Source organism: Nicotiana sylvestris, chromosome 8 (genome assembly GCF_000393655.2).
Source record: "Nicotiana sylvestris chromosome 8, ASM39365v2, whole genome shotgun sequence".
NCBI classification, from domain to species: Eukaryota; Viridiplantae; Streptophyta; class Magnoliopsida; order Solanales; family Solanaceae; genus Nicotiana; species Nicotiana sylvestris.
Genome location: NC_091064.1, coordinates 101138952 through 101163290, shown reverse-complemented (window position 1 = coordinate 101163290; position 24339 = coordinate 101138952). Strand labels below are relative to the sequence as shown.

General features: G+C 39.2%; 1 protein-coding gene across 1 annotated transcript; it reads right to left on the bottom strand.

Annotated features, from left to right (window-relative positions):
• Window positions 1-13881: 13881 nt before the first annotated feature.
• On the bottom strand, window positions 13882-14433 carry LOC138875456 (uncharacterized). Its single transcript, XM_070154287.1, has one exon. The coding sequence runs from the start codon at window positions 14431-14433 to the stop codon at window positions 13882-13884; it is 552 nt and encodes a 183-aa protein (XP_070010388.1).
• Between the last annotated feature and the right edge of the window lie 9906 nt (window positions 14434-24339).

The window sequence follows — 24339 nt, the reverse complement described above, 5'->3', positions numbered from 1 at the left end:
AACAGTTAGCTTAAATTGCAAGTAGTATAGACATGAAAAGAAGCACAATTACAGTTAATTAATAAAAATAGGATTTTCAACAATTAGAACAAGTACGCACTCGTCACCTCACATACAAGGCATTTCAAATATCAACAATACAAAATCCTAAGGGGAGTTTCCCCCACACAAGGTTAGACAAGTCACTTACCTCGAACCGGTTCAAAATCAACCCGAAACCACGCTCTTGCCACGAGTACTCGACTCCAAATGGCCCAAATCTATTCAAATAATGCACATTATAAATATAACTTTAAATAACTGATTCCAATAATTAATTCTAAGCTAATACGCGAAATTAGGTAAAATGACCAAAACGCCCCCAGCCTATATCTCAAAATCGGGTAAAATTACAAATTCGGAATCCTCACACTCTCACGAGTTCAGCCCTACCAAAAGTACCAAAATCGGACCTCAAATGGTCCCTCAAATCATCACTCAAAGTTCTCCAATTAATCAAGCCCTAACCCCCCCATTCACCACTAATTTTCCTTTAAATTTCATGCTTAGAATGATAAAAATCACAATAATAATGAGCTTAGGAACCAAGGACCTTACCTCCATAAATCCATCTGAAAATCTCCCTTGAAATGGCTCCCAAAAGCTTCACCCCGAATGAAATATTGAGAAAAATGGCCAAAAATCGTGAAGGGTGAAATATATACCTTCTGACCCAGGGATTCCGCACCTGCGGTCATTTCCCGCTTCTGCAGTCTAACCCACCGCACCTGCAATTTTCACTTAAAGGTCTGGGACCGCACCAATGGTCACTCTCCCGCACATGCGCCATCGCAGATGCGTCCAGATATCCGCTTCTGCGGCTCCGCCTGACTCACCTCTTGGCCGCTTCTGCATCTTGCTTCTGCATCTGAAGGAGTCACACCTACGGCCTCCCAACCGCAGATGCGGTTATGACATAAACCATAAAACTTCAGTTGCCAAACTCAACTCAAAACCTCCCGTTAACCATCTGAAATCATCCCGAGGCCCCCGGGACGTCAACCAAAAGCACGAACAAGTCATATGCCACTATCCAAACTTATACAAATCTTCAAAACACCTCAAACAATATCGAATCAACCAATTAACATCGGATTCAAGCCTAAAAACTTCAAAAACTCTCAAATTACGCTTTCGATCAAAAACTCTATCGAACCTTGTCCGAATGACCTGAAATTTTGCACACACGTCACATTCAACACTGCGGAGATACTCCAACTTCTGAAATTCCATTCCGACTCCGATATCAAAAATCTCACTATCGAATCGGAAACTTCAAAAATTCAACTTTCGGCATTTCAAGTCTAAATAAGCTATAGACCTCCAAAACACAATCCGAACACACCCCTAAGCCTGAAATCATCCAACGGAGCTAACAGATCCAACATAATTCCATTCTGAGGCCATCTTAATACTGCTCCGACTATGGTCCAGATTCTAAAACATAAACTCTCATTTACGGACTAAGTGTCCCAAAACTCTCCGGAACTCCAAATAAATCCTCCTGTCAACTCACAATAGCAGAAACAAACACGGGAAAAATAGTTAATAGGGGATCATTCTTAAAACGACCGGCCGGGTCGTTACATCCTCCTACACTTAAACATTCGTTCGTCCTCGAACGAGCATAGAGACATACCTGAAGTAGTGAAAAGATGAGGATAATGGCTGCGCATATCCTGCTCGGTCTCCTAAGTTGCCTCCCAGACCGGCTAACCCCGCCACTGAACCTTTACTGATGCAATATTCTTTGACCCCAGCTTCCGAACTTGTCTGTCCAATATTCCCACTGGCTCCTCAACATAATATAGATCCTTGTCCAACTGGACTGAACTGAAATCCAACACGTGCGTCGGATCACCGTGATACCTCTGGAGCATCGAAATATGTAATACCGGATGAACTCCTGCCAAGCTGGGAGGTAAGGCAAGCTCATAAGCAACCTCTCCATCACACCGCAATATCTCAAAAGGACCAATAAACCTCGGACTAAACTTCCCTTTCTTCCCAAATATCATAATACCCTTCTTAGGCAAAACCCAAAGCATAACCCGCTCTCCAACCATATAGGAAACCTCACGAACTTTCCGGTTCACGTAACTCTTCTGTCAGGACTGGGCTGTATGGAGTGTATCCTGAATCACCCTAACCTTCTCCAAAGCATCCTGAACCAAGTCTGTGCCCAATAATCTAGCCTCACCTGACTCAAACCAACCCACCAGAGATCTACACCGCCTACCATATAAAGCCTCGTATGGTACCATCGGAATGCTGGACTGATAGCTGTTGTTGTAGGCAAACTCCACCAATGGCAATAACTGATCCCAAGACCCTCCAAACTCACTCACACACATACAGAGCATATCCTCAAGAATCTAAATAGTGCGCTCGGGCTATCCGTCCGTCTGAGGGTGAAATGCTATACTCAACTCCACCCGAGTACCCAACTCATGCTGTACGACCCTCTAGAACCATGATGTAAACTTAGTACCTCTATCTGAAATGATGGAAACTAGATTACCATGCAGACGAACAATTTCCCAGATATAAATCTTTGCTAATCGCTCCGAAGAATAGGTAGTACACACAGGAATGAAGTGTGCGGACTTGGTCAGCCGATCCATAATCACCCAAATGGCATCAAACTTACTCAAAAGTCCATGGCAGTCCAACTATGAAGTCCATGGTGATCCGCTCCCACTTCCACTTCGGAATCTCTATATGCTGAAGCAACCCACCTGGTCTCTAGTTCTCATACTTCACCTGGTGAAAATTGAGGCACCGAGCTACAAACCCAACTATATCTTTCTTCATCCGCCTCAACCAATAGTGCTGCCTCAAATCCTGGTACATCTTCGCGGCACCTGGATGAATGGAATACCGCGAACTATGGCCCTCCTCTAGAATCAACTCCCCAAGACCATCAACATTGGGTACACAAATCCGACCCTTCATCTTTAGTACCCCGTCATCACCAATAGTCACATCTCTGGAATTGCCACGTAGGACCTTATCCTTGAGGACAAGCAAATGAGGGTCATCAAGCTGACGCTCTCTGATTCGATCAAATAAGGAAGACCGAGAAATCACGCAAACTTGAACCCGACTAGGCTCCGAAAGATCCAATCTCACAAACTTGCTAGCTAAGGCCTGAACATCCATCGCCATGGGCCTCTTCGCTGTTGATAAATAAGCTCAACTCCCCAAACTCTCCGTCCGGCAACTCAAAGAATCGGCCACCACATTGGCCTTGCTCGAGTGATACACAATTGTGATATCATAGTCCTTCAGCAGCTCTAACCACCTCCTCTGATGCAAATTAAGATCCTTTTGCTTGAATAGATGCTGCAAACTCCAATGATTAGTATAAATCGCACAAGGCACACCGTATAAATAATGACGCTAGATCTTCAAGGCGTGAATAATAGCAGCTAACTCGAGATCATGGACATGATAATTCTTCTCATGCACCTTCAAATGTCTGGACGCGTAGGCAATCACCCTACTATCCTGCATCAATACTGCTCCAAGGCCAATCCTCGAGGCATCACAATAGACAGTATAAGACCCTGAACCTATAGGCAATATCAAAACTGGGGCTGTAGTCAAAGCTGTCTTAAGCTTCTGAGAGCTCGCCTGACACTCTTCTGTCCACTGGAATAGAGCACCCTTCTGGGTCATCCTTGTTATACGGGCTGCAATAGATGAAAACCCCTCAACAAATCGACGGTATTAACCCGCCAAGCCAAGAAAACTGCGGATCTCTATAGCTGAGGACGGTCTGGGGAAACTCTGCACTGCCTCCACTTTATTCGGATCTACCTGAATACCCTCACTCAATACTACGTCGCCTAAGAATGCCACTAGATTCAACCAAAACACTCATTTTGAGAACTTTGCATATAACTTCTTTTCCCTCAAAATCTGAAACACTGTCCTCAGTTGCTGTTCATGATCTTCCCGACTCCGAGAGTATACCAGAATATCATCAATAAAGATAATGACGAACTAGTCAAAATGTGGCTGAAACACACTGTGCATCAAATGCATGAAGGCTACTAAGGCATTGGTCCACCCAAATGACATAACAAGGAACTCGTAATGACCATACCAAGTCCTAAAAGCAGTCTTCGGGATATCTGGCTCTCGAATCTTCAACTGATGGTAACTTGAACACAAGTCAATCTTAGAAAACACTCGTGCACCCTGAATCTGGTCAAACAAATCATCAATACGAGGCAAAGGATAATGGTTCTTCACTATAACCTTATTCAACTGGAGATAATCAATGCACATACACATAGAACCATCTTTTTTCTTCACAAACAAGACAGGAGCACCCAAAGGTGATACACTAGGCTGAATAAAACCCTTATCAAGCAATTTCTGTAATCGATCCTTCAACTCCTTCAACTCAGGAGGATCCATATGATACAGAGGAATAGAAATGGGTTGAGTGCCCGACAAAAGATCTATGCCAAAATCAATATCTCTATCGGGCGGCATGCCCATAAGATTAGCTAGAAAAAAATCAGAAAAATCCCATACTTCTGGGACTGAATCATCTGTATGGGTATCAATACTGACATCTTTCACATAAGCTAGATACATGTCACACCCCTTCTTGACCATACGCTGAGCCTTAAGGAATGAAATAACTCTACCTGAAGTATGATCTAATGTACCCCTCCACTCAACTCGCGGTATACCTGGCATAGCCAGCGTCACGGTTTTGGCGTGACAATCAAGAATATCATAATGGGGTGACAACTAGTCCATGCCTAAGATAACATCAAAATCTACCATGCTGAGCAATAATAAATCGGCTCTGGTCTCAAAACCACTAAGAGCAACCACACACGACCGATAAACGCTATCCACAATAAGAGAATCTCCCACAGGAGTAGAAACAAAAACAAGGGAACTTAAAGAATCCCGAGATACACCCAAATGCGGGGCAAAATTAGAAGACACATAAGAATAAGTGGAGCCTGGATCGAATAAAGCCGATGCATCTCTATGACAAACCAGGACAATACTAGTGATGACAAAATCGAAGGCGACAACCTCAGTATGGGCACGAATGGCATAATATCTAGCTTGTCCTCCCACTCTAGGGCGACCTCTACCTCCCCGACCTCCACCTCTAGCTGGCTGAGCAGGTGGGGTAGTAGCTGGAGCTATAACCATAGCCTGAGAACTCTGTGGGGCACACTGTGGCTGAGAAATATTTTGGAGGTGCACCCCTCCTAAGTATGGGGAAATCCCTCACCATATGACGTGTGTCACCACACTCAAAATAAGCTCTAGGAGGACGTGGCGGCTATGAGTGGCTCGGGCTAGGTCTACTGGACTGACCACTGAAAGTACCCCGTGCAGGAAGCACACTAGATACTGGAGGTGCATAATAAGGCTCCTGAGGCCTAGGAAGAGCTGGAATACCACTGGCTACTGGAAGAGCTGAATGAACGGGGCTACTCATATAACCCCTACCATGACGAACTGCAGTTGGAGCATGGGCACCAGAATAGTGGCCTGACTCTCGAGACCTCTTGGCCTTTCTCTCCTCTCTATCCCTAGCATGTATACCATCTATCCTCCTAGCAATGCTCACCACCTGCTGATAAGAAATATCTATCTTCAACTCACGAGCCATGCTAGACCTGATGCTGGGAATAAGCCCCTCAATAAACCAGCAAACCCTTTTGTGAACAGTAAAAACCAAGGCTGAGGCATGTCTAGCCAAGCTAGTGTAGCGGACAACATACTCCGAGACAGTTATAGTACCCTGGCATAAATGCTAAAACACTGTGCACCATGCATCCCTAAGGTTCTGAGGAGCATACTCTCACAGAAACATATCTGAAAACTGAGTCCACGTTGTCATACCTCCTTTTTACACACCCGAGGGTATACAAAGGAATTTTTCCAATTTAAGTGACATTATTCGAAATGGAATTATTTATTTAATTTTTTAGAGTCACCACTTGGAATATTTTAATTAGTGTCCCAAGTCACCGATTTATTTTTAAATCTCAAATCGAGGAAATTCGACTTTCCTTTTGAAGTCTGCGAACCAAAAATTCTAAGTAAGGAATTTTGTTAACCCGGAAAAAAGGTGTTAGGCATTCCCGGGTTCCGTGGTTCAAGCACGGTCGCTTAAACTATTATAATTGGCATATTATCCTATTTATTACATGTTTTAGCCTATGGTGCATTTTTAACTTATTAACCGTTTTTAATTATTTTAGGAAGATTCAAAGTTATTTAAAACATGCCTTGAAAGACGCCACATGAAATGCATCCGTGGTTCGCGACACGTTCTATTTAACATTGTTAAGAATTGAATTTGGGTCACATGAAATGTGCACCCGAGGTTAATAATTAAAAGAAAAGCAATTTAAATAACGCGCCTAAAGCAACTACGAAATTTCAAATTAATAACAAGGTTTGCCAGGGCCATGGAAAATTCAATTGATGGCATACCTCGATTTTAAAAAAAAGTTAATATCAATTAAATGAGGGCGATGGATTTTAGGATTTTATTTGACATGGCGCGCCTCGAATTATTCTTAAAGTAATTTCTTGATCTAGTATTTGAGGGCCATAAATTGTATATTTTGGTAACATGGCACACTCCAATCGAACTTAAAAGGGTCTAATTAATTAGAGAAGCCTAAGAGAATTCGAATTTATTCTAGGTCAATATTCAATCTAATCCTAATGATCAATGAGCCCCCGCCGGTTGAGGCCACGTGCTTAATTAATTGAAACATGTTTGGGCCAGCTAAAGGCCTAATGCCATTTGAAAAACCTTCAGAAGAAAGAAAGCAGAGCAAGTCGGGCATGACACCTAAAAGAAACCAACATTAATGAGGACGGACAATCAAAACTCAAAGACAAATTCCTTTTCATTATATCTATTACCAAAAATAATGACAAATTAAAAGAAAAACTTCTTGGATGTGATAGGGTCCCAAAGTCGGGCCTAAAAGTCACAAAATGCGGAAACAAGCCTAAACATCCCTTTTCCTAACTGGCATACCCATTTTGGCTGAAACCAGGCTTAATTCTTTTAAGAAACTACGAAAAATAAACATAGGCAAAAGCTAACATGCATTATCTTATTCTGAGTTCAAGTCTAAAACCTGTTAATAAGCAATTTCAAAAATGAAGATAGATCCAAAATTATTCTTTACCACATGCTAACCCTTGCATAACAAATTGATCCAATAATGCTAAAAGCTATGTAATTTCAATAGTCAGCTAATTCTACTTGAATTAAACGGCTAAGCTATAAAGTTTCAACAAACACCACTAACATGATATCCAAATTACTAACCTCAAACATAAAGATACAGAGTTTAACTACTGAATCAACTAAGCATATTATTCATTAAGTTTCCATCATAATAGTCCAAACACACAAGTACTAGAGCAGCAATTTTAACCAAATAAGAATTGTACTGCCCTTGCAAGACTGAATACAGTACAACTTAAATAACAAAGCTAATTCCATAAAAAATGATTAATTTTTGAAGGGTAGAGACTAATATGCAGCAGATTCACATTTATTTCACAATGTCCAAATCGACTACATGGTTTCAACAAGGCACTTCACATACTACTGAAAGCCAGAAGTACTCGGAAAGATCAAAACAAAAGAAAGGTGAAAGAAATCAGCAGCATTAGCTTGCAGCTCAGCAAATCAAACAACAACAAAACTCATCTCTTCTAACCACTTTTAACCCAGAATGAACTTGAAATCTTGAATGTTTCAAGTTAAGAAGATTGAATAGCAGACCCTAAACCAAATTTCGAACAAAGAATGCAGGAAGTTCAATATTCTTTCAGAGGATTTTTTTTCCAGTCGTTTTCTAAATTTCAGTATATGTAAACTCTGCCTTGAAAGATAAGGAAATATGCCTTTTATAGAAAACCTTTAGGGCAGTAGAAATGATTTCTATTTTTACCAATTAACCCTTCCTCCAATTTTCATTCTTTCATTTTAAGCCCTGAATTTTTAAACCAACTATTGAAACTACCCAACCCCCTATTTCCTAGAAGTTTCCTAGTTGGTTAAGGAAGATTCTTCCCATTTATATTCCCTAAACTACCCTTTAGACTTCTGCTATTTACCTTTAAGACCAAACATGGGTCAAGTTGACCCAACAAATAAACCAAAACCCTGGGCTCGCAAACCCAGATTGACCCTCCCGCTTTGGGCTTCTGCTGACAGAGTGCAAGTCCAATTTAAATAGCCAAAACAAAACCCAAAAAGATGCAGGCTAATGGAGTTTCAAAAAAACAAGAATTTCTTCTGAAACGAAACAAAATAAAAAGAACGAATTGATTAACCAAACACGGAAATTAAAATAAACGTAAGCTAATATGCTTTTAATTTTAACATGAAAATAGAACAATTATTCAAAAATAGAAAAAAAACATAATAAAGAAAAAGCAAGGAATCAGAAAGGGACGAAGACGGGAAATAGAACAAAGGACAGGAAAAAAAAAAGAACGATGGTACCTAAAAAAGATGTAGACGAACAGGGCTTGAAGGGATCTCTGACATTTTTGATTTGGACCAAAATTGGCGATAATTGTGTGTTCTCATTGAGAACAAATGAATAATACCAATTTCGGCCTTAATCAGTCTTTGAAACTCGGAGATTTAGAAGATTTGTCTTTTTCTTTTGCCTTTCTTTTAGATGCGAAATTGGTTATATTTAATGAGGTTTTGGGGATATATGATAGTATATTGGGACTTGGGGGTGAGTGAGGGTTGTGTGGTTGAAATTTGATAGGGTTTGGAGGCCTGTTGCCGGTGAAAATGGCGGAAGCTTTTGAAGGCGGCGCTAGGGTTCAAATGAGGAAATGAGAGAGGCTGAAGAGATGAGTAGGGTCTTAGGTTGTCTTCAGGGTATTTGTACAATTATAAACGAAAAATAGAAATTATTTAGGGCCGTTGGATGCAAATAAATGGAGGGCCCGGATCTAATTTTAACTTTTGAACTCAAAACGACGTAGTTTTGGTTTCAAACTACGTCGTTTGGATCATCTTGATGCTTGAAGGTTTTGACTAGATTTGGACTTAATTTTTTGGGCCTAGATTGGGAAACAATTGAGTGGGTCTTCAATTAACACGGCCCAATTTCACAAGACAAATAATTTTTCAATCCCTTCTTTTATTTTCTAATTTTTTCTTTTCTTTTAATTAAAAATCCTAAATTATCCAAAAGTATGAAATTAAACTAATTAGCTAATTATAAAAACTATAAACAATACTGAATTCTAAACTAAAAGATAAAAATCAATAGGCTAAAAATTAAAAGACAAAATGTAGAAATAAACTATTTTTTTTTTGTGATTTTCAAAATTTATAAAACAAATAATTACTGATTAACTCCAAAAGTGTAGAAACAAAATCTTAAATGAAATGAATGATATTTTGATATTTTTTCATGATTTAAATAAGAATTAAACATGCACAGAAGAATGCAAATAATTAAGAAAATTCTACAAAAATTCCTAAAATGACAAATAATTTATAGAAAAATCTATTTCCTTGGGATTCTGTAGGAGTATTTCATATAGATAATAAATCACGTGCTCACAGCTGCCCCTCTTTGCTCGGAGACATGAAGGGTTTTCGGGCAAAGATAAAATGAGCAATTACGAGGGATTTTTTCCCATTTGAAACTCCATGAGAAGTATTTTTGAAATAGCCTGACCGAACCTTGCTTCAGAGGTTGCCTACATATCCTTGGCTATAAAAGAATCAGGTCAGTGTAATTCTGGAATTTTCGGTAGCTGCGACTACTAGGAAGCTGTGATTTCACTGTTGCTACTGCTGCTGCTACTTCTTGCTGAACTCCTTATTACACCAACATGGAAAATAAAAAGAAAGATAAACTAGCTAAGCTTATCAACTACGAGTTACAAGATTCTTATCTATAAATCTTCTGAAGCTTGATCTTGAGTCTTGGCTGGTTTTTCCTGCAGACCCTGATCTGAATCTTGATGCTCATTAGCTACAACCGCTGGTTCATTCTTCAGCTTTTGGATCAAAGAGGGACATGCGAAGCCTGTGACTTCAATCGTATCTTGAGCAGTCTGCATCTTTCTCCGCTTATGCACTTTGAGTTCACTTATTTTGTTCTTTTTCTTCTTTTCTTTATTCTGAATTGAGACCCATTCTTTTGGTTGTCTCGAACACTATGCCGTGAGGTAAAACCCGCTCAGACACCAAAACAAGCAACCCGATAAAATGTTTCTGCCCCAGTTTTCTCTAGGAAAATTTCATGAGATATTGTAACAAAATTTTAAACTACTTCTTTATTGAAAGCATTAAAAGTCAGGACTGTGTATCTTTGAAAAGCGACTAGGGAGCGGAGACTCTCTGTCTAAAAAATAAAATCAACTAGGGAGTGGAAACCCTATGTTGGAAAGGCGACTAGGGAGTGAAGACCTTATGTCTAAAAATAAAACTCAACTAGGGATTGGAGACCCTATGTTGGAAAGGCGACTAGGGAGTGGAGACCCTATGTCTAAAAATAAACTCAACTAGGGAGTGGAGACCCTATGTTGGAAAGGCGACTAGGGAGTGGAGACCCTATGTCTAAAAATAAACTCAACTAGGGAGTGGAGAACCTATGTTGGAAAAATGACTAAGGAGTGGAGATCTTATGTCTAAAAATAAACTCAACTAGGGAGTGGAGACCCTATGTTGGAAAAGGCGACTAGGGAGTGGAGACCCTATGTCTAAAATAAAAATCATCTAGGAAGTGGAGACCCCATGTTGGAAAAGGCGACTAGGGAGTGGAGACCCTATGTCTAAAAATAAACTCAACTAGGGAGTGAAGACCCTATGTTGGAAAAGGCGACTAGGGAGTGGAGACCCTATTTTAAAAAAAAACTCAACTAGGGAGTGGAGACCCTATGTTGGAAAAGCGACTAGGGAGTGAAGACCCTATGTCTAAAAATAACTCAATTAGGGAGTGGATACCCTATGTTGGAAAAGCGTAAAAATAGAGATTAGGGGTCCTAAACTACCATTTTTTTTTTGAATTTTCTTCTTATCTTTTTTCATTTGTTTTCTTCTCGCTTTTTCTTATCTTTTTTTTAATAGAATGAATGAATGCAGGAAAGAATTTTGGAGGGGACTTCCCTTTCTATGGATTGTTGCTGCAAAGCTGTTTCTAACACTTGCGCATTTCTTTTTTGGTTGCACCTGGTTCTTGCAAGGTTGCTTTGGATTACACTTGTTTTAAGTTTTCAAACAAAGAAAAATTATTAGTTTGAAATGGTGGATGGTTTTGTGGCCTTGATTATTTTGATCACTTGATCTCAACCCAATGCTTTCGATGAGAACCTCTGCTACTTGTTGGCTTTCTGAAGATTGATTTTTCTTCTAAAAACGAGGGACTCAACTTTCCAAAATTTCACATGACGGTTCACCCGTGTGAGGCTTTTGTCCTTTCATCTTATTCTGCCTCTATGGGCACTTGACTTTGGATTTCTTTCATTTTCTATAATTTTGACTTTAGAGCATCGACCACCATGGACAGTCGGGATCGACTTGGTGCACCCACTGAGGTTGGGTGCTTTTCTTTGGATTTGGCTTTTGTTAAGCAGAACCCTGTAAAACCAATCTTGCCACCTTTTCTTTGTATTAGTTTCGGAGAAGAATTAAACCGAAAGGGATTCAAGGAAAAGTAAACAAAGGACAAGAAAATGAATTTAAAGAGAAGTGTCCCTTTCGGGGAGAAAAGAAGGACTTACCTAGGGTACATGTAGACTTCAATAGACATGACATGGTTCTTGGACTGGATACCCGATCTGCACAACTATCCAACTTCTCATAAACCCATTATGACCCGTGTTTTAAAACCGAGAAACCCTACCAGGACTCTTTTAGTGCCAATGGTGGTGAAGGATTTCTTCTTTTCGATCAACGACGCCCTTTGTGAGTTTTCGCTCATTTTATTTCTCTCATCTTGATTGCATCGGATCCAAACAACTGCATTCTTTGATTTTGAACACCTTTCACCGATTGATCGGAAGGACTTGAACAAGGTTTGGGTAAAATGAATTTGGATCGAATTACAACATTGGAACCGTTCAGGTAGGATCATCGCCGAACCATTATAACATCTTCCCTAGTTTCACTTTTAGGGGAAATTGGATTTTTGTTTTGGTGTGACTGAACCCCAGAGAGAGGCTGCCTACGTATCCTTTCGGAATCAAGTCAAACGTAGTTCAGGGAGTTTTGGTTTGTTGTTTTAGTTGTTTTTCTTTTTCTTTTGTTTTGATGTTTTTTTACAAATGTTTTCATGTTCCAAAAAGGGTAATGAAAGAAAGGTAACCAGATCAAAGGGTTAGCAAAGGATTGGAGTGTTTGGGGTAGAGAGAATGAAAGCCTTCGTCATCCCAATCGGATAATGTTGTTGCTGCAGAAAGACTAGACATAATACCTTTTGACCGCGTCTATATTTACAGCTGTTTCGGGGTCATTTCCTTTGATGTCTCCCAGGTATAACGCCCATTTTGGCAACAATTTTCTGATAATGTATTGGCCTTTCCAGTTAAGAGCGAACTTTCCTTTTGCTTCATGATGGTGAGGGAGAATACATCTCAAAATGAGTTTCCCCACTTCAAAGTTCGTTGGCCGCACTTTCTTGTTGTAGGTACGGGCTATTCTTTGTTGATACAACTGCCTGTGGCAGACTGCGGCCATTTGCTTTTCATTAATTAGGGTTAACTGTTCCAGACAGGTTTTGACCCACTCACTGTCCTCAATTTCAGCTTCAATAATGATCCGAAGAGAATGGATTTCAACTTCTGTGGGTATCACGGCTTTAGTGCCATAAACCAAATGAAACAGGGTTGCTCTGACAGATATGTGCACAGTAGTGCGATATCCTAAAAGTACAAACGATAACTTTTCATGCCATTGCCTAGAACTTTAGATCATCTTTCATAGAATTTTCTTGATGTTCTTGTTTGCTGCTTCAACGACACCATTAGCTTTGGGCCGATAAGGGGTAGAGTTCCGATGTGTGATCTTAAACTGCTCACATATTCCCCCCATCAAGTGACTATTCAAGTTTGCAGCGTTATCCGTAATGATAGTTGCGGGAATACCAAAACGGCAGATGAAATTGAAGTGCACAAAGTCTACCACAGCTTTCTTGGTGACAGATTTGAGAGTAATTGCTTTAACCCACTTTGTGAAGTAGTCTATAGCGACCAATATGAATCTATGCCCATTTGAAGCTTTTGGCTCGATCGGCCCAATGACGTCCATACCCTAGGAAACAAATGGCCAAGGTGCTGACATGGGATGCAGTTCTGTAGGCGGTGTATGAATCAAGTTACCGTTCACCTGACACTAATGATATTTCCGGACGAAACTGAAGCAGTCTTTTTCCATAGTTATCCAGTAATAGCCTGCTCGAAGGATCTTCTTTGCCAAAACATACCCATTTATGTGGGGTACACACACTCCTCCGTGCACTTCATACATGATTCTTCCGGCCTCTTCGGTGTCAACACATCTTAACAAGTTGAGATCTGGAGTCCTTTTGTACAAGACCTCACCGCTCAAGAAGAAATCGCTTGCTAGCCGTCTAATGGTTCTCTTTTGGTCTCCATTGGCTTGCTCGGGATATTCTTTCATTTTCAGAAATCTCTTGATATCATGATACCATGGCTGAACATTTGGTTCCACATCAACTGTATTGCAGTATCCATGCGTTTCTCGGATTTGGATCTCCAAAGCTTAATATGGAGATTGCCTAGATACGGCAACATCAAGGCCAAGGTAGCGATTGCATCGGCTTACTCATTGTGAAAACGAGGAATGTACCTGAACTGAACTGACTTGAACCACTTGCTAAGATCTTCTACATGTTGTCTGTAGGGAATAAGCTTGACATCCCGGGTTTCCCATTCACCCTGAGCTTGTCGGATAATCAAGTATGAATCCCCCATGATCAATAGTTCTTCAACATCTTGGTCGACCACCATAATCATTTCCATAATGCAGTCTTCATACTCGGCGGTGTTGTTTGTGCAGAAAAATCGAAACCGGTCTATGGCTGGATAGTGTTGACCAGTGGGTGAGATCAAAATTGCCCCAATTCCAACACCTTTTGCGTTCACAGCTCCATCGAAGAACATTTTCCAAGCACTGGTGTCTTCTAATATTATCTCAACTAAATTCACCTCTTCATCCAGGAAGTAGGTACTCAAGGGCTGGTATTCATCATCAACAGGGTTTTTGGCTAGGTGATCCGTTAAAGCCTGTGCTTTCATTGCCTTGTGGGTGACATAGACTATGTCAAATTCAGTGAGCAGGATCTGCCATTTTGCTAATCTCCCTGTGGGCATCGGCTTTTGGAATATGTACTTTAGAGGATCCAACCTGGTAATGAGGTAAGTGGTGTAGGCCAACAAGTAATGCATAAGCTTCTGAGCGACCTAGGTTAGAGCGCAACAAGTTCTTTCCAACAAAGTGTATTTGGCTTTATAACTGGTAAACTTCTTGCTCAGATAGTAGATTGTCTACTCTCTTCTCCTGGTCACATCATGTTGCCCGAGGACACAGCCAAAAGGGTTTTCCAAGACTGTCAGGTACAAAAACAGAGGCCTCCCAGGTTCAGGTGGGACCAAGACTAGTGGGTTTGACAGATATTCTTTGATCTTGTCAAAGGCCTCTTGACATTCGTCCATCCATTTAATTGCTGCATCTTTCTTTAGCAGCTCGAAGATGGGTTCACATGTGGAAGTCAACTGAGCAATGAATCGGCTAATGTAGTTCAACCTTCCAAGCAGGCTCATAACCTCTTTCTTGGTTCTTGGAGGTGGCAAATCCCGAATAGACTTTATATTTGTTGGGTCTAACTCGATGCCCCTCCGATTGACTATAAATCCCAAGAGTTTGCTAGACGGAACCCCAAATGCACATTTAGCCGGATTTAGCTTCAAATCATACTTACACAGCCGCTCAAAGAGCTTCTCAGGTCCCGAACATGGTCGTCCTGTGTTCTGGATTTGATGATCACATTGTCCACATACACCTCTATCTCTTGACGCATCATGTCATGAAAAATGGCAGTCATGGCCCTCATATAAGTTGCCCCGACATTCTTTAGACCAAAAGGCATGACCTAGTAACAATAGGTTCCCTAGGGTATGGTGAAAGCTGTCTTTTCCGCATCCTCTTCATCCATGAACATCTGGTGATATCCTGCATAGCAATCCACAAAAGACTGTATCTCATGTTTGGCACAGTTATCAACAAGGATGTGGATGTTCGGCAAAGGGAAGTTGTCCTTGGGACTTGCTTTGTTCTGATCTCTGTAATCCACACACACTCGAGTTTTCCTGTCTTTCTTTGGTACGAGTACCAGATTAGCCAGCCACATGGTGTATCGGACCACTCGGATCACTCATGCCTTCAACTCTTTTGTGACCTCCTCTTTGATCTTGTCACCGATATCAATTTTGAACTTTCTTTGCTTTTACTGGACATGGGCAATAGTCGGGGTAAGTTGGAAACTTGTGGACCACCAAATCGACACTCAATCCTGGCATGTCATCGTACAATAAAGAAAACACATCTTTGAATTCAAACAAAAGTTGGATCAATACGTCTCTGGTTCTTTCATCTGTGTGAATACTTATTTTGGTTTCTTGGACTTCCTCAAAACTACCCAAATTAACCGGCTCGATTTCATTTAAGTTCGGCTTAGGTTTATTCTCAAATTGTTCCAATTCTCGATTTATTTCCCTAAAAGCCTATTCTTCATCATATTCCGGTTCTTGATTCATTATTTCACAATTAGACAACATGTTTGGATCTGGGCATGAAGTCCACAAGCATGTCATATTATTTAAAGCCGCATTATTAGAACTAAAAGAAGAAATAAGAAAAAGTAACTAGAATCAGAAAGAATAAAGAGAGATGAACGATGAAATATTGATTTCATTTCATTAAATTTTGAAGATAACAGGGTTTACATTGGAATTTAAGGACATGAAACTAAAAGAAAAACATCCGAGTTACGCCCTGAATAACTCGTGATGTAGAAAAGGTGGCAGGACTGGACTATCGGGATTCCCGCCTGATTGGGAACATAGTAGCCTTTTAGTTTTGCAACTTGGCGTTGGACCCCATATACAGCACCTTAGCGGTGCTCGACCCTTCTCCCGGCTGAACCATGTGGGTTTCAAACAACATCTGCCTCATAGCCCCACTGATTTCTTCAATTTCTCGGCCGTGAAGGTCTCATCTTCTTCTTCTTCTTCGTTGTACTTAGGCCTGACGAATGTTCTATAGAGATACGGAACCGGCTGAGGTAACACCCAACCATCGCTCTTTCATTTATTTTCCCATGTCACATCAATTTCTGTGGCGCAAAAACCCACACTGAAGAATTTCTTGGTGGTAGGTAGGGTGATAGGTTCTATGATACCTTGCAGTGATGTTACACCCCGCAACATTTCGTCAATATTACGTCCCCTAATATTATATTATGGCAATGTTATACTCTACAATAATATGTTACAATGATGTCACCCTCTGCAGTAATATATTACGATGATGTTACGTCATGCACTATTAAGTTACGACAGTGTTCTACCCAGTAGTATTATATTACGGAGATGTTACGCTTCGTAGAAATAAGTTATGACAGTGTTGCACCCTAGAGTATTATATTATTGTGATGTTGCGCTTTGTAGTTATAAGTTACGACAGTGTTGCACCCTGCTGTATTTTACGTTGAATTTTGTTGTAAGGTAATTGACATCTGTCCAAGGAAAGGATTATTTGGGGATTATAAGGATTATGCTATTTTATAAGTGATAAGTAAATTCATGAAGGTGAAAGGGGGAGCAAGTCTAAGAAAATGAATTTTGTCAAAGTTTGGCATTTTGGGATAAAATACGGCCCGAGCTAAAATACTCGATATTTATGGACTAGTGCCATAAAAGGTACTACATAGCCATGATCGTAAGGTGTATAAGGTATATTAAAAGTGAGTAATATTTTAAGTAAGTGGGAATAATTTTCAATTTTACGGGTAATTAATTAATTACCGGGTAACGGGACATTACCTAATTAATTGGGAATATATTAGGATAAGATTAAATCCCACCCCCATAACGTGGCAGCCACATAAGGATTAATTAAGCGACTTACCATTTTGGTTAAAATGTGGCATTTAATGTAATATTCTTACGTGTAAGAAACCTGCCAAACTTGCAAAGCAGACGTTACATTATATCACATATTGTAAATTATATCACAATATTCCAAATTCAAACTTGCAAAGCAGACGTTACATCCAGCTTCAACAATTTCTTACGTAGAATGCTAGCTCCTTGGCAGTGAAAGTTTCGCGGTTCTAAAGGAGTAAGGTGTAATCTTTCTCAGGAATATCATATGGATTTTTCCTTACTTCGATCCGCCGTTATGTATTCTTCGCAAAAGACGTGTGTTAGACGAATTTTCAAGAGAATCGGTCTAGGTATGTTAAGGTTATCCCTTCATTCTTTTGGCATGATCCATACAATACGAACGAAATGTGCAAATGCACAAATTCCAAAAATGACTCTATTCATAGAAGTATTAGAGATATCTATGTTCTTGAATTTTTGTGTGTCATAATATTTTATCATCTGTTCATGGGTCTCAGAAAAATATGAAAGTTGAAAGAGTTTACTTTATGATATTACTTAAAGGCAAAATGGTCTTATGAAGCTCCAAAGATTTTATTAACGTACTTTTCATGCATTGCATTCATGTGCATTAACCCATGACAAGATGTCATTATATACGCATATATATATGTATGTATATATATGTATATGGGATATGGGAAAGGTCACGGCGTTATATACGCATCACCACCTGATCAGCTGGTATATGATGATGATGTTGCCCACAGTGGCTGAAATATTATTCAAACAGCATTATATGTGCGTATAAATATATGTATATATATGTAAATGGGATATGGGAAATGTTACGGCATTATATACGCACCACCACCTGATCAGTTAGCATATGATGATGATGTTGCCCACAGTGGCTGAAAGATGATTCAAACGACATTATATATGCGTATATATGTATATGGGATATGGGAAAGGTTATGGCGTTATATACGCACCACCAACTGATCAGCTGGTATACGATGATGATTTTGTCCACAGTGGCCGATATGATATGATGGGATGCCCTCAGAGGGTGATGATGTTATGAAACATGTACCTATGCACGACATGACATTCATACGCATATGCATGATGCTAAAATTAAATTATGATTTACAAAGTTATTCAGACTTACAGGTTAAGTCATGTACTCTATATGTCTTCCATGTCTCTTATGTATTTATTTATGTGCCTTACATACTCGGTACATTATTCGTACTGACGTCCTTTTTGCCTGGGGACACTACGTTTCATGCGCGCAGGTCCCGATAGACAGGTTGAGAGCTCTCCAAGTAGGCTATTAGCTCAGCGGAAGATGTTGGTGCACTCCATTTTCTTCGGAGTTATTCGTTTGGTTAGTATGATTTATACGTGTATTGTTTGGTATGGCGGGACTCTGTCCCGAACTTTTTGATATTTATGTACTCTTAGAGGCTTGTAGACATATGCCGTGTACATGAAAGATTGTACGGCCTTGCCGGCCTATGTTTTGAGTTTATAAATGATTATATTGGCCTATTAGGCCCGTATGTCATGTGTATATGCTGTAATAAGAAAGATACGCTACGTTGGTACTCGGTTGAGTAAGGTACCGAGTGCCCGTCGAGACCCATCAGTTAAGTGAAAAAAGTGGTATCAGAACAGTTCTGTCCTAGGAAGTCTACAAGCCATGTCTAGTAGAGTCTTCTTTATCGGTGTGTCGTGCACCACACTTATAAGCAGGAGGCTACATGGCATTTAGGATTGTCACTCTTTCTTCTTACTCTAAATCGTGTGGTAAAGCTCACTTATAAGAATTCAAATTCCGAAATTCTTTTTTTATTATTTGTAATAAGACAATACCTACATCCGAAAAGAAGGATTGGAAAGAGAGATAGTTGTGGAAGAGCCGAGTCAGAGGAATTTGAATTTTGTATAATGCCTATGATAAGTAAATGTGAGGTCTTTAGCAGATCATGGGTGTACTAAAAGGTGCAAGATTCCTTATAAGAAGCCTTAAGGCAAGAATATCTATCCATCTTTATGGTAAAAGACAAAGAGAGATTAAGAAGATAAATACAAGTTTCAACAAACAAAAGAAACAAGAGGAAGAAGAGTACGAGGCACCTAATTAATGAAGGCTAACGGCGTTTATAATTGAGGCAGAGGAACATAAGCTTTTTGAGTTATATTCAATAGTAACAGAGGTATATACAATTGGTCGCACCCATTCCAATATGCCATATGGGGGTTAATAGAAGCAGTATAAGAAGATATGATGGATGAATTGTTTGTGACAGTTGACATTTCCGAAGGATATTGTAAATGTGCTAATAGATCTCATTGTGAGTCATCCAGATGGTACACTTTAAAGTAGTGCATCTAGATATGAGTACTACAAAGACATGCACTATAAGCCTTGAAGGGATAAATATTACCTTAGTGCGGTTCGCGTCCCTAGTAAAGTGAGAACGTTAAGCAACTTGAAGAGCCACTAGATGGAGCAAAGGAAAGCTAAAAGCGAAAGAATATCGTATTGAAGTTTTCACAAGAAAAGGGATATGTAGAAATATTAGCAGAGTAATGAGAAGAGAGATAAGGAAGCATTATGAATAAGGTGTGATCCATGGATGAAAACGGCAAAGTGTTACAAACCCTATAGTCAAATGAAGGAAGAGACGTAAGGTGATGGGCCTTAAGACAACAAAAGAGTATAGGCCATAAGGTTATATTCTCATTTTGAGAAATAAGTTCGTGACTGCAACGCAACTACCAGAGGGGAGAGTTAATCCCCAGAGTAACAGAAATCAGTATGGATTGGTAAACAAGATAAACTAAATATGAATTAGGGACTTAGTGATTTGGTAAAAGTCAACATCATGAATTTCAGATCGCATTCCGGCAATAATAGAATGGAATACAGAAGAATAACCTTTAAAGGTCATTCAGGAAGACACTTCCCTAAAGCAAGCAATGTGAACAATGTTAAGCTTAAGGGACTGTATATGCCAGTTATACTAAGTGTCACCCTCGTGAGTAAGGAAATTTGTTATACTTGGTACAAAAGGATTACTGCATGGCGAGTAAGGGTCATGGATGATGTGAAAGGATGCCAAAGACGAAACATCTATAGGCAGGTCGTCGTAGCTCCAACTCTTAGTACTCACCTAAAGGGGGGAATATGGAATGATAAAGGAAGAATGCGATAAAAAGGAGAAGGGGATGAGATTGCACTTATCTGAATACAACAATTATGCTATGATTCCATAATGTTACATAAGCACGATGTCAAAAAAAGGAAGTAAGGTTTCTTGCCTGGAAGATTATTGATAAATAAGGATCTAGTGCAATAGGTAAGTTAGACAAAGGAAATAAACTAAGAGAGATTACTCCGAATAAGAAAATGAGAATGGGTCGATGAGTAGTTAGCAGTTGATTCAGGAAGAGCATAGTCATGGCTAGACAAGAAGTTACAAATAAATCAGCAGATCATGCAAGGTAAATATAGTAAACCCTAACATGGAGATTTCATCCTCGCAGTAATGTTGTTATAATACTTGAGATATATTCAAATAGGAATCAGGGTAGTTAAAGATAACGTATGAGTGTTGCGGGGATAAAAGAAAGTGCCACGGGGAAGGCAATCAAAATATTAGTTGAAACAATCCTATAAGCACAAGGGCGCGGAGGTAAGCAACTACGGAGAATTATAGGAAAGGAAGGACATCAAAAGGTCCGTAATAAGCTCACAGCTTACGAGAGTCAAGGGTTCTCCCTAAGTACTATAACAAAAGACTAGCTGAGGAAATAAGGAAGAAGGCTTCAACTTAAGCACAACGACCTAAAGAGGAAATGGTCGTGTAAAAATAGTAACACAAAAACATTATAAGCACTCCAAAGGAAAGTGGCACCTACCATGACTAATGAATGAGAAGAAAATTAAAAGTAATATTCGAGATCATATGAGTTGCATGAAAACTCTGGCATGTATAGGCACTAAGATAAGCTAAGTATGGATGCAACATGGGGCAGAATGACCAGGAAAAGTAATAGCTTACGTTTTAAGAAAGATAAAATGGAATGAAAGAAATTATTCGATCAATGATCTAGAGTAGGTTACGTTAAGAACTCACTTAAGGGTTCAGAGTTTTATACATGCATCATATACAGCCGTAGAAGATTCTGGTATACGTTAAAAGAAAGAAATGAGCCAAGGTCATAGATGAAGGATTGAATTATTAAAGTATTTTGTCGTGAATATCCCTCAGAGCCTATGAAAGGCTAAAGTAATAACTAATATCAGGATCCGCAGGTCAGAAGATATCTTAAGCCTACATAGAGGCTGATTAGAAAGAAGAGGAGACTAAAGAATTACATCACCCAAGTAAATCAGGAGTCTGATTAGTGGACCTAGAAAAATCATAGAAGTTGTGCTTGAGAACATGACAAAATCACTCTAAATATCAGATTTTCAGGAGAAATAACATAACAACCATAATCTATAATGGCTCTACAAGGAGGACAATTAGAAGAAGTACCATCCTCATAAGAAGTTAGTACAAAACTCCCACCGGATTGTGTATGTACTAGGGGTGCGAGTATTATAATAGAGATTCAAGTTATGGACGTGAATTACACCTAGGTAGAAGGGAGGTCATGAAAGAGATAGAAGATACGATGCGAGATTTTATGGTAAAGGTGAACAACGTACAAGATACTCAAAGCCAGAAGATCCTGAATAGTCCATACTTCAGATAGAAGGCTATAAGCATGGTGATCCAATAATCAAGAATTATAGCAGCATTGTCAGTGGCATGTCTTCCAGCCTATAGTTTCTAAGTACTGAGAGATCTAGTTACGAGAGTAGAGAAAAGTTGGAGACGATGTAATGTCTCGATTGACGTTCCAGAATAACATAAGAAAATATATGGTGCAAGCAAGTTGAAGGAAAGTTGCGAGTAGTATAAATGGATATGTATAGGTTGCAAGCTAAAGTATGGCAGAGCAACAAAGTTTTAAGGGAACATGAGTAAGGATGGGGAAAGGTAAGTGAAAAGGTGACGAGAATGGATAAGTCCTCAAGATTATGTCCATGGAAATAAGAGAGATGATGGTTTTTCTAAGTTATTAAAAGTTCAGTATAGCTTGAATGAACTCAAAGAATTCTAAGATTAATAGCATTTAGAAGGAATGAAATGTTGCTCCGATAATAAATGAGGGTGAAATTGTGACAGATAAAGGATGATGTTTGGGCCTTCGTTTGAATAATAATATATATATATATAAAAAAAAAGAAGAGAAGAAGAAAGGATTTCGCCGGCAGCACGGAATTATGATCCCCCCATAAGGTGAATCACATTGAGATACTATGAAATATGATTATGGGAGTCACTTCAAATATTCCTCAATGCAACATAAGCCCTAGCGACAAAGTATTACGTAAGATGTTTCAAGTTACCAGTGGGTATATTGTAGATCAATATTGAGGTAAATTAACAATGGATGGACAAAAGACACAAAGTATAAGATGAGATTAGGTCGTCATTTTAAAGATGAGCAGTAACAGGGAAGCATTAAAGGACATAAATTTATACATATGGAATAATCAACGAGAGTAAGCTGGGATTTGGTAACAGACCTCAGCAACTATAAATTAAAGTAAGAGTTATGGAAGTAAATTCATACGGATGGGTAAACAGACCGGTGTGATGAGATATAGAAATATTTGTGAATTCAACAAAGTATCGAGCAAAGGACTTCAATATACCTATAGAGGCCCAAAGAGGCATCCTATTAAGCCTTGCATATACAAAGTAAGGACTAAAGATTGACTAAAAGGTAAAAGGAAAAAGGAAAGATGAATCGCATAAGTGCACCTACAAAGCCAGGGTCATACAGGCCACATGACAAGAAGTAAAGAAGTTGCAAGATTAGGAAGATTTCGAACACAGGTCATGATATGAGCAAAAAGACTAAAGAGGGGAATACCCTAGACTTTGGATTTATTCACAGAGCAACTGCTTGAATGGAAAGAAGAGTGTTAATGTATTCACAAAGCTATAAGTTATGAAAATGATAAGAGCATCAGTCAATATTCGAGGACAAATATTCCAAAGGGGAGAATGATGTTACACCTCGCAATATTACGTCCCCCAATATTATATTACAATAATGTTATGCTCTGCAGTAATATGTTATGATGATGTCACCCTCCGTAGTAATATATTACGATGATATTACATCATGCAGTATTAAGTTACGGCAGTGTTCTACCCAATAGTATTACATTACGGAGATGTTACGCTTTGCAGTAATAAGTTACGATAGTGTTGCACCCTATAGTATTATATTACTGTGATGTTGCACTTTGCAGTAACAAGTTACGATAGTGTTGCACCCTGCTGTATTTTACGTTGAATTTGTCGTAAGGTAATTAACATCTGTCCAAGGAAAGGATTATTTGGGGATTATAAGGATTATGCTTAGTTGCATTTTGGATAAAATACGGCCTGAGCTAAAATACCCGGTATTTATGGATTAGTGCCATACAAGGTACTACATAGCCATGATAGTAAGGTGTATAAGGTATGTTAAAAGTGAGTAATATTTTAAGTAAGTGGGAATAATTTTCAATTTTACGGGCAATTGATTAATTATCGGGTAACAGGACATTACCTAATTAATTGGGGATATATTTGGATAAGATTAAATTCCACCCCCATAATGTGGCAGCCACACAAGGATTAATTAAGTGTTTACCATTTTGGTTGAAATATGGCATTTAATGTAATATTCTTACGTGTAAGAAACCTACCAATCTTTTGGCTTAATTGAACTCAAATCAGAAAAAACTAAGGATAACTTCATTTTAGCCTCATCAAAATTATATCACATATTCCAAATTCAAACATGCAAAGCAGATGTTACATCCAGCTTCAACAATTTCTTGCGTAAATTACTAGCTCCTTGGCAGTGAAAGTTTCACAGTTCTTAAGGAGTACGATGTAATCTTTTTCAAGAATATCATATGAATTTTTCCTTATTTCGATCCGACGTTATGTATTATTCACAAAAGACGTGTGTTAGATGAATTTT